We start from the raw sequence: 16,216 nt of genomic DNA on the forward strand, positions 1-16,216 counted from the left end.
GCCCCTGGGTTGGGACCTGGAGAAGAGGGCAGGCCCAGGTCCCTCCCTCTCCATTCCCCTCCTCAAGGACACTAGTGGGGTAATTAAAATACTGGTTCAGAGGCAAGCAATGGCGCCCTGAACCTTCCCCAAAGAAGAGAAAGCGTGAGACCCAGCATAACAGTACCGGCAATTTGCCACACATATCAGACGGAATGCTTCTGTAGAAAAGCCTGTCAAGTTTTTGAACATTAAAGCATCTGGTCCAAAGATAACAGAGGTAGAGTTGCTGGAAGAGACTCAAATAAACAGGAGATCTCAACAGAAGGGATCTAATGCAGGTGTGCAGGCTTAACACAATCTTCATTTGATTTGACTCTGCAATTTGAACTTAAGACACTGGTGGAGGAATTTGACCCAAACCAGAGTACTTCACTTGATGAAAATCAAGGGAAATTTCATGATATGAGCAGCTCACTGCAGCTAAGATGAATCTGCCTATTCCCATCACAACATCTGTGGAGGGTAGCACAGATGTGGTGAGACTATCTGACCAGTTAGAGCTAGAAGTCATCCCAGTCAAACTTGGGGACTAGTCTTTGATTCTGTACTCTTCTGGAGACCCAAGATCTCCAAGTGATAAAGTATCACTGCATATACCTTTCTTTACTACCTGACTTTGCAGACACATGTAGATAGGACATTATAGTGGGTCACAGATGTCATCAGATTGCAGGGATGTCAATTGTTTAAATAGGAGCACAACCGACATGCCATATGTTGCAGTATTTGACTTTCTTGGCCCAAAGAAAGGGAGAAAAGCAATGGGGTGGGGGGTAAGACAGGGATTTTAGTTGGCATTTTTTAGAGTTACCTATAAAATTTTGTTTGAGGTCACCCCCTTTTACCCTCTGAGAGCTGAGCCAACCAGATCTCAGAGGGGAAGATGAGAAATATAGGAATTGGAGACAGCCTTGTGGACTTAGCAGCTGATTGACACAGGACCAAGAGATGTCTCTGCTATGAGTGCTGGGTCTCAAGACTTTCGCTGCTTTGGATACAGGTTACAGATTTTTATATTACCAGCAACTGAGACCCAGGGCTGGAATGCTGCTAGCTGTAGAGATCCCCAGACTGCTTGTTTGCTTTACAGGATTCTGAATTTTTTGGATAAGGACTGAGGTGCTACCATTTTTCTCAAGCTCTGAAGAGTCCAGGTGACACATGCTACACCTTATGGTTGCACTATAAAGACTGAGAAACCCTCTCTAAAAAAAGACTAGCAAGGAATGCGTGAGAGTGTGCGCGCGCGCTGAAGTATAAATTCATAGATTCCAAGGCCGGAGGGACCATTGTGATCATCTAGTCTAACCTCCTGCATAATACAGGCCATAGAACTCCCCCCAAATAATTGTTGTTTGAACTAGCGCATATCTTCTAGAAAAACATCCAATCTTGATCTTAAAAATTCCAGGAAACGAGAATCCGCTGCAACCTTTGCTAAGGTGCTCCAATGGTTAATTACCCTCACTGTTAGAGAAGTTATGTTGGAACTAAATATTTAAATATATGTAACAGCAACAAAGTGGGGACATCCGTATAAAGACAACACCTAGATTTATTGTCTAACTCCTCTTGTTAAGTGATTCACAGTATTCCAAGTACTATTTACAATGCTTCTGTTCATTAATGTTTGTTTATTAAGAAGCTGACTGGGAACAGTTAATTATCAGGGTTTTACATACAATAGCCCTGAGGTTTAACTTGTAATGCTTTCTGAAAAGTCCTGAAAAGACAGAACTCTGATCTGTACTTCAAACTGAGATGCAGGAAGAAGGAGAACATAAGAGTTGTACATACTATTACTTTTGACATTCCCCTACTACATTACACTTACACTGACATTAATCCTTCACACTTGCAGTTTACAAAATTACTAACTGTCTTCATGACTAATATTAACAAGTGTGGCAGAATTTGTGGATGACACAAAGTTGGGAGGTATTGCCAGTATGGAAGAGGACTGGAATATCATATGAAGAGATCTGGACGATCTTGAAAACTGCAGTTACAAAAATGGGTTGAAATTTAATAGTGCAAAGTACAAGGTAATGCATTTAGAGATTAACAACAAGAATTTCTGCTACGTTTTGGGGACTTATCAGTTGGAAGTGACAGAGAAAGTGAAAGCCCTGGATGTATTAGTCTATCATAGGATGGCTATGAGATGCGAAATGCAATGTGCCTGGGTCTTAGCTATCTTTAGTAATTTTGTATCTGCAAATTTTGCCACCTCACTATTTACCTTTTTTTCCAAATCATTTATGAATATGTTGAATAGGACTGGTCCCAGAACAGAGCCCTGGGGGACACCACTATTTACCTCTCTCCATTCTGAGAACTGACCATTTATACCTATCCTTTGTTTCCTATCTTTTAACCAGTTATCAATCCGGGAGAGCACCTTCCCTCTTATCCCGTGGCAGCTTACCTTGTCAAGGCTTTCTGAAAATCTAAATACACTATATCCACTGGATCCCTTTGGTCCACATGCTTGTTGACCCCTTCAAAGAATTCAAGTTGTTTGGTGAGGCATGATTTCCCTTTACTAAAACTATGTTGACTCTTCCTCAACAAATTATGTTAATCTATATGTCTGACAATATTGTTCTTTATTATAGTTTGAACCAGTTTGCCCAGTACTGAAGTCAGGCTTACAGACCTGCAATTGCCTGGATCACCGCTGGAGCCCTTTTTAAAAATTGGAGTCACATTAGCTATCCTCCAGTCATCTGGTACAGAAACTGATTTAAATGATAGGTTACAGATTACAGGTAGTAGTTCTGCAATTTCACATTTGAGTTCCTTCAGAACTCTTGGGTGAATACCATCTGGTCCTGGTGACTTATTGCTGTTTAATTTATCAATTTGTTCCAAAACCACCTCTAATGATACCTCAATCTGGGACAGCACCTCAGATGTTACCTAAAAATAATGGCTCAGGTTTGGGAATCTCCCTCACATCCTGAGCAGTGAAGACCAATGCAAAGAATTAATTTAGTTTCTCCGCAATGGCCTTATCGTCCTTAAGTGCTCATTTAGCACCTCAATCGTCCAGTGTTCCCATTGGTTTTTTAGCAGGCTTCCTGCTTCTGATGTATTAAAAAAAATATTTGTGATTACTTTTTTGAGTCTTTGGCTAACTGTTCCTCAAATTCTTTTTTGGCCTTCCTAGTTGTATATTTACACTTCATTTGCCAGAGTTTATGCTCTTTTCTATTTTCCTCACTAGGATATAACTTCCACTTTTTAAAGGATGCCTTTTTGCCTCTCACTGCTTCTTTTACTTTGCTGTTTAGCCACAGTGGCTCTTTTTTTGTTCTCTTACTGTGTTTTTTAATTTGGGGTATACACTTAAGTTGAGCCTCTATTATGGTGTCTTTAAAGTTTCCACGCAGTTTGCAGAGATTTCACTTTTAGCACTGTATCCTTTAATTTGTTTAACTAACCTCCTCATTTTTGTGTAGTTCCCCTTTCTGAAATTAAATGCTACAGTGTTGGGCTGCTCTGGTGTTTTTCCTGCCACAGGGATATTAAATTTAATTCTATTACGGTCAGTATTATCAGTAGTCCAGCTATATTCACCTCTTGAACCAGATCCTGTGCTCCACTTAGGACTAAATGAAGAATTGCCTCTCCTCTGGTGGGTTCCAGGACCAACTGCTCCAAGAAGGTGTCATTTAAGGTGTCAAGAAACTTTATCTCTGCATCCCGTCCTGAGGTGACATGTACCCAGTCAATACGGCGATAACTGAAATCCTCCATTATTATTAATAATTATTGATAATGATTACTAATAATGATTAGAGATTATTATGTCTAATCTCCCTGAGCATTTCACAGTCACTCTCACCATCCTGGTCAGGTGGTCGGTAATATACCCCTACTGCTATATTCTTATTGTTAGAGTATGGAATTTCTATCCATAGAGATTCTATGGTACAGTTTGATTAATTTACAATTCTTCATTGGATTCTACACTTTCTTTCACATATAGGGCCGCCACTCCACCACCACAACCTTTTCTGTCCTTCCAATATATTTTGTACCCTGATATTACTGTATTCCATTGATTATCCTCATTCCACTAAGTTTCTCTGATGCCTACTATATCAATCTCCTCATTTAATATGAGGCACTCTAGTTCACCCATTTTATTATTTACACTTCTAGCATTGGTATATAAGCACTTTAAAAACTTGTCTCCTTTTGGCCATCTGCCATTACATGATGTAACTGAATGGGACTCTCTTTTATTTGACTGTTTCTGATCAGACCCTGCCTCTATTTTATCATTTTCCATCCGCCCATCTTCACTAGGACATAGAGATTCTCTATTAATAAATCCTCCCCTAATGGATGTCCGAAGCGCACGTGGTTCGGACATCCGCACCTGTCAGCTTTCCCCCAGCCCTTAGTTTAAAAACTGCTCCACGACCTTTTTAATGTTAAGTGCCAGCAGTCTGGTTCCATTTTGGTTTAGGTGGAGCCTATCCTTCCTGTATAGGCTCCCCCTTTCCCAAAAGTTTCCCCCGTTTCTAATCTAAACCCCTCCTCCCTACCCCATCATCTCAGTCACGCATTGAGACTCTGCAGTGCTGCCTTGTAACTGGCCCTGTGCATGGAACTGGGAGCACTCCAGAGATAATTTTTGCTGTTCATAAGCATGTTATTTTAAATATAAATAATTTATAGAGGTGAGAAATAACAGACCTCAACCCTACTGTCCCTCTGCAAATTTGTCTACACAGAGTCAATCCCTTACCTCTCTCTAAAAGTGCAGTTTCAAAAAGTTCAGTGAATAGAAGATAGTTGGGGGCAGATTAGATCTGGACAAGGAGAAGAAGTCTGGAGATAAATGTGAGACAGGAGGGACAGGCAGTAGAAAAAAAAGTGGAATTATTTAAGCAGCATATTCCAGAAGTCTTGAGGTCTTTCTGAGTGTACCTTTCATTGATTTGATTTTTACCATACCATTCTCTCATTAGAAGAGAGAACCTATAATGGCAGCAGGCCATAAAAAAGACTCAGTTTGGGAATAAGAACCATTCAAGAAATATATGTTTGCTGATAATGTTTTAAAGAAAGTCACACCAGGGAACTGGTGGAAGTCACTTAAGCCAGGGGTCTCAAACTCAATTTACCTTAGGGCCAGTCCTCAAATCCTCCCAGCAGGCCAATAATGTCACTGAAGATGGTGTTCACACCACCTCCCAGCCTATTTCCCACCCTTTTCCCTCACTCCCTGGGCCTCATGTCGCCCTGGCTCACTGCCCGGCAACTAGTGATGCTGCCTCCATGGATGACTCTGACCAGCAACTAGTGATGGTACCTCTGTCCCTCTCCCCCAGCCAATGGGAGCTGCGGGGGCAGCACCTGCAGCAGACAGCCGGCAGCATGGGTCTCCCCCCGCCAAGCCAGCAGACATGAGGGTCGGATGAAAGAACTTTTTAAAAAGTTTCTGCAGGCCACAGTGGGGAGGTTCTCAGGCTGCAGATGGCCCGCGGGCCAGGATTTTGAGACCCCTGACTTAAGTACTTGGATTCAGAGACTGCTGAAGTGATAATCTCACTTTTAACAGCAGTAGATTCTTCTGACTGTGTAGAAAGAATATTTTCTTTCTTTGGACTAATTCATTCCAAATTGAGAAATTGTTTGGGACCTGAAAAAGCAGGAAAGCTTGTTTTTCTTTTCCAGATTATGAACAAACAGGAAAATGAAGGTGAAGACGACTGAGTTAGCTGCAAAAGCTAATATTTTAAGTTTCTCATGTTGACCTGGCTGCCACAGTCGATTTAATTTCTTTTAATATTTCATTTAACTATTTTAGTTAAACAATTTTAACAAAAACAAACCTGATTTAAAAAAACTTGAATGTTTAACAATTCAAAAATTCATATGCTTGTTTTGTTAAAATATTATGTTTGCTGTTGAAGAAAAAAAATCCAGAATACATAACGTTGTTTTAGTTAAATAAAACAATTTAAATGTCTATCTGGTGATGTTCTCCTCCTAATACAGCATGGCAAAAATATTAGTGACTAACCTGTTGAACTGGAGATAGTTCACCTCCCAATGACTTCATAAATATCTGCTTCAATTACCTTTGGTAAATGAAACAACCAAACAATCATTCATTTTCTGATATAGCTGTAAAACTAATCTGAAAAGTTTTCAAAATAAATCACTATTTAAAAATGTAGAGTGTGCATCTTCTAAAAATGAAACCTACATCTGAGTTGTGCAAAATATGTATTAAGGTTATACCAACCAACAAAGCACTTTTATGTAGAAATCCATGATTAAATCGAGTCTTCCCAACCAGTGATTTAAGGATTTAAATCAATTTGATTTCAATCAAATCCACCCTGGTTATTTGGGCTACCACATCCATATTTCCTGACTCTTCTCCACATGCACAGGTATGTCAGAGAAAGTTAGATATGTTTAAACCTGAATTTACAAGTGCTAGAGTACAAGATGCAGCCTTTTGTGCATCTAACTTTCACAAGGTTTGGGGAGTATTCGGAGTATGGCAAGGAGTATATTTTTCCTGATCACCAGTGACAAAAATAAATTTGACATATTCCATGGTGAGAAAAGAACACCTTATTTACCAATTTTTTTTCTTAATTTTGAATAACTATTTGGGTTTCACTTTTCCCTGCTCTGTCCATGTTATTTTTATTGTATTGAATATATTTGTCAAGATTTACCCCGGAGATTGTATGTTGTAATCATTCTAGTCTCACACTGAATTTACAGTACAGTAATACTTAGTTCATAAATGTATGTTTTTCAAATTACTTTTTACAAGGATTTACTTTTAAATTTTGTAAAGAAAAAATGAAATATCTTCCTTCATCTGAGGTTCAGATATTGAATCTTCTGAATGTCCAGTTATGTTTTGTCCTATTGTTATATTTCAAGTTTCCTTTTAAAGCTTCCATAAAAATAGCAGTAAACAAGTTTAAGATATGCTTGTGTTTTTGATTCACACTTTGTAATGCTTTCTATGCGATTTGTATTTATTAAACTGAAAGTCTGATTTAATTTAATTTCTCACAGTTCAGCACAGTGATTTGAATAAGTCCCTCAGCACATTCTTGAGAATAATAAAAAAAAAAAAATTGTTTGACTCACTTCAGTTTTCCAGCTGAATACAACTGAAGAAATTCCATGGGGGAAAAAAAACGAAAAATATTCAGTTAAATGTACTGTTCAATTCAAACTGCTGGAAACAATTAGTTTTATGATTCTCACTTCAAGATTAAGAATGTTGTTTTGCACAATTGCCTAAAGACACTGATGTATATCCACTGACACTCCAAATGCAAGCTACTGTCACACTGGTTACAAGTGAAACTTGACAGGCAGTTAGGACAAGGCATAAGACTTATCAAGCGCAACTAGATTCTCCCTGATAGCTTCTGAACTCAGCACTGTTAAGAATTTTCATACTGGGAGATCTCACACTTTTTTCAAATATATTTAAAGATTTTTTTTTAAATTACCCAAACTTCTTGCATAAGAACACTGCTGCCCAGTGTGAAGACACTAAACTAATCTGGAGGCAAGGAAGAAGAGCAATAAGGGCAAGGTTAACTAAACTACTGGATTCCCCATACCCTGCCTCACTGTCTCCCCTCCACTTCTCCAATGTAAATGTGATCTAGCTGGAGGCCTTCTTCTGAAAAGCCACCTTCTATTTGCACAGCTGCTCCAAAGCAGCTGGCTGCTGGAGCAGTTCATAGGAAGAGAGCTGTAGTGTCAGAGACCAGTTCTACAAATCAATTTTCTCTTCTCTCTGCTGCCATGGTTAGCAATGAAAGTATATTTGGCATGGCCCCCAGGAATTCTCAATGTACACTACTTCCAAAGAGCATGCAAACTTTGAAATGCAGGAAAAAGGAAAAGCCAAAAAATAAATAAAAGAAGACAGAAACCTCATCCACTCTTCACCAAAAAATAATAGTAATCAAAAAACAGAATGTTTCCAGATAAAAGGAGAGAGAGCACATCACTCTCTCAGGATATCAAACAAACGAATAAAGGGTAAGGTTACCCATATACAAATGGGTGGGAAGAGTTCTAACAAATAAAATTTATTTAGGCTATGTCTACACTACAGCCTAGGATGGCATAACTTATGTCACTCAGGGGTGTGAATAAACCACACCCCTTGAGTGACATAAGTTATATTAACATAAGCGCTCATGTGCACAGAGCTTCCCCATGTGACATAGTTTCTGCCATTTGCGGATGTGGTTTTATTATGCCAATGGGAGAGCTCTCTCCCATCAGCATAGAATGTCTTCACCAGATGCGCTACAGCAACGCAGCTGTATCAGTGCTGCTGCAGCACTGTACATGTAGACATGCCCTTAGTCTCTTCATGGCACTTACCACCCAACAAAGCCTCTCTAAAATACAGAAGTATTATTACCTCATTTTCCTGATGAGAATTGAGGCACAGGTAACTGATTTGCCCATGGTCGTATATGAAGCCTGTGGCAAAAATCAGGAACTGAACAGAGTTCCCAAGTTCCAGTCCAAGGCTTGGACTGCAAAACCATCCTTTCCCTTCTTCATTAAGAACTGCCTACTCCTGCTACCTCCTTTGGATTGATTTAGACGTAGCACTTATTTATACTAAGATAGTGCTCAGAGGTTCTGTTATGTAGGAAGTCACAGCACCAAATGTATTCACTCACTAGTAGCATTGCTCTAAGTCAGTGGTCTCCAACCTTTTCGTGGCTAGTAGCACACGCATGTTTTCAGAAGTGTGTGGTGGGCGCCAATAATTTTTCAAGGCTTATTTTGTATTTGTACATTAAATATACAAAAAATCATATTTAATATACATAATATATGAATCCATAAGAAAAAAAGGATAATTTTACATGTAAAAGGTATTAATACATTTGGAAAATACTCTTTCAGCTTATCATGTGAATTTGCTCTTTTTTATCTACCTATAAGAAAAATTAAGGCGTTTTTACAAAATAAATATCATAAACAGTTTTCATCTTCTTAAAAATAAATAAGTGAAACATTGTTGAACTGCTGGTCCAAATATATTTTATTTATTATTCTTACTTTAACATAGAATGAAGCCTGCAGCCCCAGAATTCTCTGTCCCCAGCATGGGCGGGGCCACAACTTCCCTCCCCTGCTGGGCACTAGGCGGGCACACATAAATGCCTCGGCAGGTGCCATGGCGCCCGCGGGCACTGTGTTGGGGACCACTGTTCTAAGTTTTCTAAATGTGCTGCTAGCACATTTTAACAACTAGTCACCATGCTTTGTTATTATGAAAACTAACTTAGCTGCCAACAAATCATGTCCTATGTTCTGAATACAAAAAAGTTCAAGTTACACTACCACACTTTGCCACTTCAAAAGAGACTGATAGTCCAACAGCAGTAATGATTAAAAAAGGAGTATCCTCCAAAACTATGTGTTTTTGAAGGAGCATCGTATTTTTCACTAAGCATAATTCTACTTTAACGGCTTGTTGTGTAATAGGACCTTTTTGTCAATCTGCACCTAAATATTAAAATTCAGTACAAAAATTCTTCAGGGTTGTGTGTCTGAGAACATGCATGGTTTTATCAGGAAAATTTTCCAGAAAACAAGTACATAATATTTTCAGTCTAAACTAAAGCTAGAAAGGCAAGAGTTCTTTTATGTTAGCTATGAGTACAGTTTTTACATAGATGCTATCTAATACAATTGCATAAGTTCCAGAAAAGGGACACAATGAAAATGTGCAGCTGGAATGTCAATTTTCAGGTTTTAGAAGATTGAATGCAGAGCATTCTCCGGGAGCAGTATCAGAATGACCATCCAAATGAACTTAATTGTTTCAGCGTCTACAGGTGTTTCATAAGAATTTCAGTGGAAACTGAGGCATTTGTTTGCATAGTCTCCTGCTGTGTTTGAAACCTAAAAAACACAGCAGCATTGTGCCAGTACAGAAGAAACAAAAAGTGAAACTTACTAATCCAGCTTCATTGTCCAAACTGAATGATATGTAGGTAACAAACAGATAGGGTAGAAGAAATTAAGATTTGTTAAATTGTTTTAATCGTCTAAAAAAAAAAAACAAAAAAAAAAACTAGCTTTTACTAATAAAAATTAAATTACATCATCACGATAATATCCCTTTAACCAAACCAAACTGATTTTACCACTTGGTTAGAAAATTCATATATAAATTCATTATAGTCAAAAAAAATCTATGTAATCTGATTTTCATAACCGGTTTCTATTCTTTTTGAGTTTCATAGCAGCAGCTTTAACAAAATAAAATTGATTATTAAGTTTCATGCTCTGACTGAAGTTTATGGCTTACATCATTTATATAATTGTTGCAATAGTTGTGCTGAGTAGTAGATGAAACGGTACAACTGGTAGGACTTATATGGGTACCTTGGAAAATACAGGATACTGAAAACAAATTAAGTCTTGGTAAAGTCTGGATCCAGGGATATGCTAGCAGAAACTGGTGCTTGTATCCCAGTAACAGTGATTACTTTAAGCAGTATTTATAACAACAAAATAAAGCTCTTCTTATATAGTGCTTTTCATCAGTGCTTTACAAAGGAGGTCAGCATCCATTTTACAAAAGGAGAAACTGAGACACAAGAGATGAAATGATTTGTCCAATGTCACCCAGCAGGTGAGCTGGGAATGGAACCCAGTGTCCTGAGTTTTAGTCCAGTGCTCTATCCATTAGGCAACACTACGTCCCTCTATTCACAACTCTATTTCAGAAGTACTAACATGGATCTCCACAGAAAATCTATGCCAGCAGTATTCTCCCTTTAGCACTATGACTTCCAGTGGCAATCTTTCACTTCTATAGCAATTTTTGTGGGAGAATCTGCTGACAGAGGTTCTTCCACAAGTATATCATTTTGAAGCATCTGCCAGTGTGCAATTTAATGCACCCAGAAAACACAAACACTGAACATGCACTTACATCATAGAAGACCATAAGTTATTCAAAACCAAAAAAAGTTTCCTCTGGCCACTCTTCCTACCACACACAAACACTTTAAAACTTGTGTTTAAATTATAAGCATCAGAAGGAACAGGTGTTAATGTATAAGACAGGTAAATGTGAGGGTCTTAAAAAGTTGAGCAGTCCCTTTCAAACAAACCGAGGTTTGTGATTTTATTGTGAAAGCTCTAGATCACCATAATGTATGAGGACAAAACAATAATTTCTAATCACCATTTTCGCAATCATTACAAGACACATCAGGTAAAGACTCAAAAAACAAAGTAATGAAAGAAGCCCCTAACAACTGCTCCAAAGAAGTCAAGTGATCATATGCACCAACATATATTATGAAGTTCCGTAAAAAAACAGTTTTTTTACGGAACAAAAATGTTAAACCATCACATCAGTTACATTTTATAATAGGGTTGAACATCACTTTGTTAAACAAAGACTTGATTACAATTCCAAGGGTTATAAAGAGTCACAAATTTAAACTACAATTATAAACAGTAGTGGATTTTTTTTTTTTAAAACGGCAGGCTCAATTAAACACACTACACTTACAATAATAAGCTATTATTAATCATTAAGTCAGAAAAATTAAAAATAGTAACTTAACAGAAAACAAAAAGTGTTAGGACTTGTTTATACGTGAAACGCTACACCAGCACAGCGGCAGCATTGTAGGGCTTCAGTGTAGACACTAACTACACCAACAGGACGGGCTCTCCCATCAGCATAGGTAATCCACCTCCCCAAGAGGCAGTAGTTAAGTCAACAGAAGAATTCTTTGGTCAACCTAGTGTTGTGTACACCAGGAGTTATGTTGGCTTAACCATGTTGCTCAGGGGTATGGACTTTGAACATCCCTGAGTGATGCAGCTGGGCTGACCTAACTTTTTAGTTTAGACCAGGACTTAGAAAGGTGGCACCAAAAGCTGGTCTCCAAGAATCTCACCACTTTCTTTTAGATCCCCCACCCAATAAAAGGGAGGGGTTGAGGAAAGCAGTGGATTTGAGCAACTTTAATTTTTTTTTTTTTTTGGTAATACAGGAGATAATGCTACCACTACAAGACTTTAAGCATTTATGCAACATTCATGTCATGTCAATGAGTAACAAATCAGCCTTATGTTTTTCAAACACTTTCAAATTATATCACAGTAACTTTAAAAAAGTGGACTCTTACCTGCTTTAGTTCTATTTACTTTTTTCATTCCAGTAGACTTACACTCATTTTCTCCATTACACTTTTCCATTGAGCTTATTTCTCCAAGAGATTCCACAGCCTGTGTAGAATTTATATTTATACCACATATTCTAGAAAGAGCTCTTGTATGCCCAGAGCCGCTCTGCTGTTTCTCTTCTACCTACAAAAACAGAAATTCAGGATAGCATTTTCCCAACCCTTAATGGAAAAGTGAAAAATCTGTTTTTCCTTGAAAGATATATAGTTCTTTTCCATATTTAAATGTATTACAGAAAATCATCTCACACTTTACAAAAATATTAAAATCTAAATTTCTCCTGTTGCCATTTTAAGACAATAATTAGGTACTACCCACATCCAAACTTTAGCAGCTCTCCGCAATTTTGAAGTTTATACAGGTCAGGATCAATCATTCCTTCTCTGTGGTAAGTTTGCAAGTCACTCTAGTCCAAATTCTGCCACCCTTTACTTACACTGAATAGTCCCATAGATTTTCAGTGGTACCAGCTGAGAAGTAAGGTACTATTCATGCATAAGGATGGAAAAATCAAGCCTCTACTGTGTATATTTGTGTGCATACATACCGACACATGCAAATAAACAAATGGGTTTTTAATATAAATGGCCATCCACAAAAGCAGCAACTTCTATTTGTGAATTTTATTCAACAGAAGCCTTAAAATTAAAGATATAACTTAAATAATATTTTTACCTCAAGGTCCCAGAGACACAGACAAAGTTTTCATCTTGAGGCCAAAAGACTAAAAACATCAAGACACTTGATCACGGCCTTGGATAGGCCAAGAGATTACTTACACTTGATCTTGGCTCATAAATGATGACATACAGAACTCCTTTCTGTGTCAGAAGCTTTGCTGTCTTGTCGCCACACTGTGACTCAGTGTATTGACATTTTTGAATTACCCATCTTAAGAAAGGACCTTCTTTTCTGAAATGCTTTTGCCAGGATATTCAAAACATTTTACAGTTCAACCTCTCAGTAACCCAGTGAAGCATAGGCCAACTCTGCAACCCACGCATTGGCTACAGTAAGATTTGTACATATGCTGAATTCTGATAATTTTTACTCATATTGAGTAGCACTTTTACTTCAGTGGTGAAGTTGGAGTAGTAACGGGACTATTTGAGGAATAATTCAGCATGACTTAAAGGTCAGAATCTGACCCATTACGACTACTTGCATGAGTAAGAACTAATTATTTTAGTTGCGGTGCTGCATAGCTAAACGTTTCCCCATCCCATTTTTCTTTTTACCTCAGTCGACTTAATTTCTGGGACCAGCTCTTCATTTTCTTTCTTCAGACAGATGGTGTTATTTTTTCCTGGGGGTATAAACCTTGGCTTTTTAGCTGAATTCCCTAGACGTTGACTTGGAGCTGCTGATCGCCTCATATTTACTTCTGCCAGTCTGAAAAACAGCAAGTACAGAAGTTTTTTGTAGCAAGAACCTTTAATGGCAGAAATATTACAGGATATCACTCAACATGCACATCTTAAAAATTAAAGTATCTATCACAGCCTGTATCTCAGAAATTATCTCAGTCTGTATTAAAGTATCTATCAGTCTGTATCTCAGATCATTTCCAAGAGTAATTTTAGTTGTCAAGTTTAACATACTATATGTACAAAACTGATGCAAGATGTTCAAACAAGACATGCAACTACCGTAATTAAAAACAGAGAAATGGAAATAGTAAACCGTATATTCACTAATCCACACTGTAGGACTCAGTCATTAACATTTCCACTTTCACCTACAAAGCCAATGATTCACTTCTCAAGAGCAAGAGGTACTTTAAGGATGAACAGTATACAAATTACTTTTCTACAAACTGTACATGGACTAATAAACACAGACATTTGAGAATGGAAACTTCTCTTGTGCCCTTCACAGCTAATCTTGAAAATCCATTACTGTACTCATAAACAGAGTACTGAGATTAGAATTCTGCCTTTAATAATCAATTAAACCAATCAAGATGGGAATAGAGCTGGGTACAGTCTCAGCTCTATATGCACTGTTACAATCCAGATACCTACTCTGTATCTTTTATTTTCAGTAGCACCCACAGAGTGCTAGTTGCTTTCCAAACAAAGATCATTGTCCACGCAGATGAACTCAGGACTATAATATACGCCAACAAGTCATTCTGATACAGTATACTTGCATCTGTTGCAACAGAACTTGAAGAAGATAATGTGTTTTTACTATAAAAATGTTATGTGGCAGTACAGGGACACAATGTATGAGTTAAAGTTTTGTTTAATTCTCTGAAATTATTTTATAATTGGGTTTCCAGAATTTTTTGTTTTAATTACATGACAGACATTGACCAAGAATACAGTCAAAGCTCAGTAGGCCTCCATGTGACACAAACATCTCTGTCCTTTTGGGAACAGGACACAGAGAGTTTTGATAGCCACTATATACTCCAGTGGCACAAATCTTTTTTTGCACTATTTTGCACTCTAGTGGTCTACTAGCTGCACAGCAACCCTTCTAAGAACATTCACACAAAAGCAATTAAGAGGATACTGTTAAGAAAAAACACTTCTTAAAAGATTTAGATACAAAAATACTTAGCATCAATGACTGTTTTATAATTGTGGTTTACCTAACTAGTCAAACAGAGTGCATGTATGAAACTACTGGCAGAGCTACACCTGGATGGAAGAATGATCACCATTTGATTTCACCCTGTATGTTAGTCACTTTCAGTGTGGTTGAACCAGGGCCGCCCAGAGACGGGGGCAAGTGAGGCAATTTGCCCCAGGCCCCCACGAGAATATAATATTCTCTGGTATTGCAACTTTTTTTTTTATGGAAGGGCCCCTGAAATTGCTTTGCCCCAGGCCCTCTGAATCCTCTGGGCCGCCCTGGGTTGTACTAGGAACCACTCTTATTTAAAGAGATATCTTTGCTTTTCCACATTCAAGATTTGCAAGCCTCTTCTTATGGCTCTATTGATGCAACCAGCGGCTACCTCTCTTGATTTTATAATGATTCAATATCAGTTCCTTTGTTGCTGTTCAGCTTAAGAACCTATAACAGGCTCTCATGCAGGTATCTTTATGCATCTATGGAAAGACTTAGGTTGACTGTATTTTTTTTAAAATGTATTATTTTTACAGCAATGAAAATGATACCAGTCAACATTATTATAAGTTACATGGGTTATACTTCACATATTATCTATGTTTTCTTAGGACCAGTCTTCTCTTAAATTGTAAGCTTTGGGCAAGGATGTCTAATTTTACAGGACAAGTGGCTGGAAGAGAACTGGAAGAGAACGTTATGGAAAAGCGATGACTGCCAATATTCTCATACTAAGGGCATAGCCACTTAGCATCCCGGCCCACCCACATCTGAGCCAGGGTGTAGTGCTGCCAGAGCAGCCTGGAGCATCGTTTGGGCACCCGAAATCCAGGACGGAGTTATGCAACCGCCCTTCAGAAAACTGCGCTCCGGCAACTCTGCCTTGCCATTTTCTGTGCTGCCCCACGCCGGTGCCCAGCTCAGCAGGTGAAGCCCAGTGTCTGGGAGTACCAGGGCTAGGAAGCATCTGGGGAGAAGCTGAGCTAGCACGGTCTGTCATTGCCCCTCCACCCAAAAGTCGGGGCCCACCAAAATTTGAGCTGCTGGGCTGGGAGGATTTCTCACAGGGGCAGGGCTCAGCACCCTCCGCCAAGCCAGTAGCTTGTTACAAGCACCCTTTGCTCCCCCGCCCCCGGCACTCACTGCCAGACGCCGCCGCCTCAGTCACTGCGCTCCTGCCCCACTCACGGAGCGGTGCGCCCAACTCAACCGTCCCGCCGCAGCCACCGGCTCCCGTCAGCCACTTGCCGCAAAGCGCATGCGCCCTGCTTTCCTCCCACCGGCCATCTTTCAACCGCGCATGTTCTTGTCACCCATCCTCACTGCACCAGCGTCCTGC

At 38.8% G+C, this 16,216-nt stretch overlaps 1 protein-coding gene across 5 annotated transcripts in view; it reads right to left on the minus strand.

Moving 5' to 3' along the window:
* RAD54B (RAD54 homolog B) overlaps window positions 1-16,188 on the minus strand; it is a 138,493-nt gene extending 122,305 nt beyond the window's left edge. For 4 of the 5 annotated variants that reach the window (XM_075063105.1, XM_032787209.2, XM_075063104.1 and 1 more), the window contains exons 1-3: window positions 16,021-16,188; window positions 13,536-13,689; window positions 12,240-12,420 (exon numbers count right to left, since the gene is read on the minus strand). In XM_075063105.1, the coding sequence (XP_074919206.1) occupies window positions 12,240-12,420; window positions 13,536-13,673 (319 nt within the window). In that variant the 5' untranslated portion in view covers window positions 13,674-13,689; window positions 16,021-16,188. The remainder of the gene's footprint in view (window positions 1-12,239; window positions 12,421-13,535; window positions 13,690-16,020) is intronic. The other variant, XM_032787210.2, reaches the window with a different exon arrangement.
* Between the last annotated feature and the right edge of the window lie 28 nt (window positions 16,189-16,216).

This window comes from Chelonoidis abingdonii, chromosome 2 (genome assembly GCF_003597395.2).
Source record: "Chelonoidis abingdonii isolate Lonesome George chromosome 2, CheloAbing_2.0, whole genome shotgun sequence".
NCBI lineage: Eukaryota > Metazoa > Chordata > Testudines > Testudinidae > Chelonoidis > Chelonoidis abingdonii.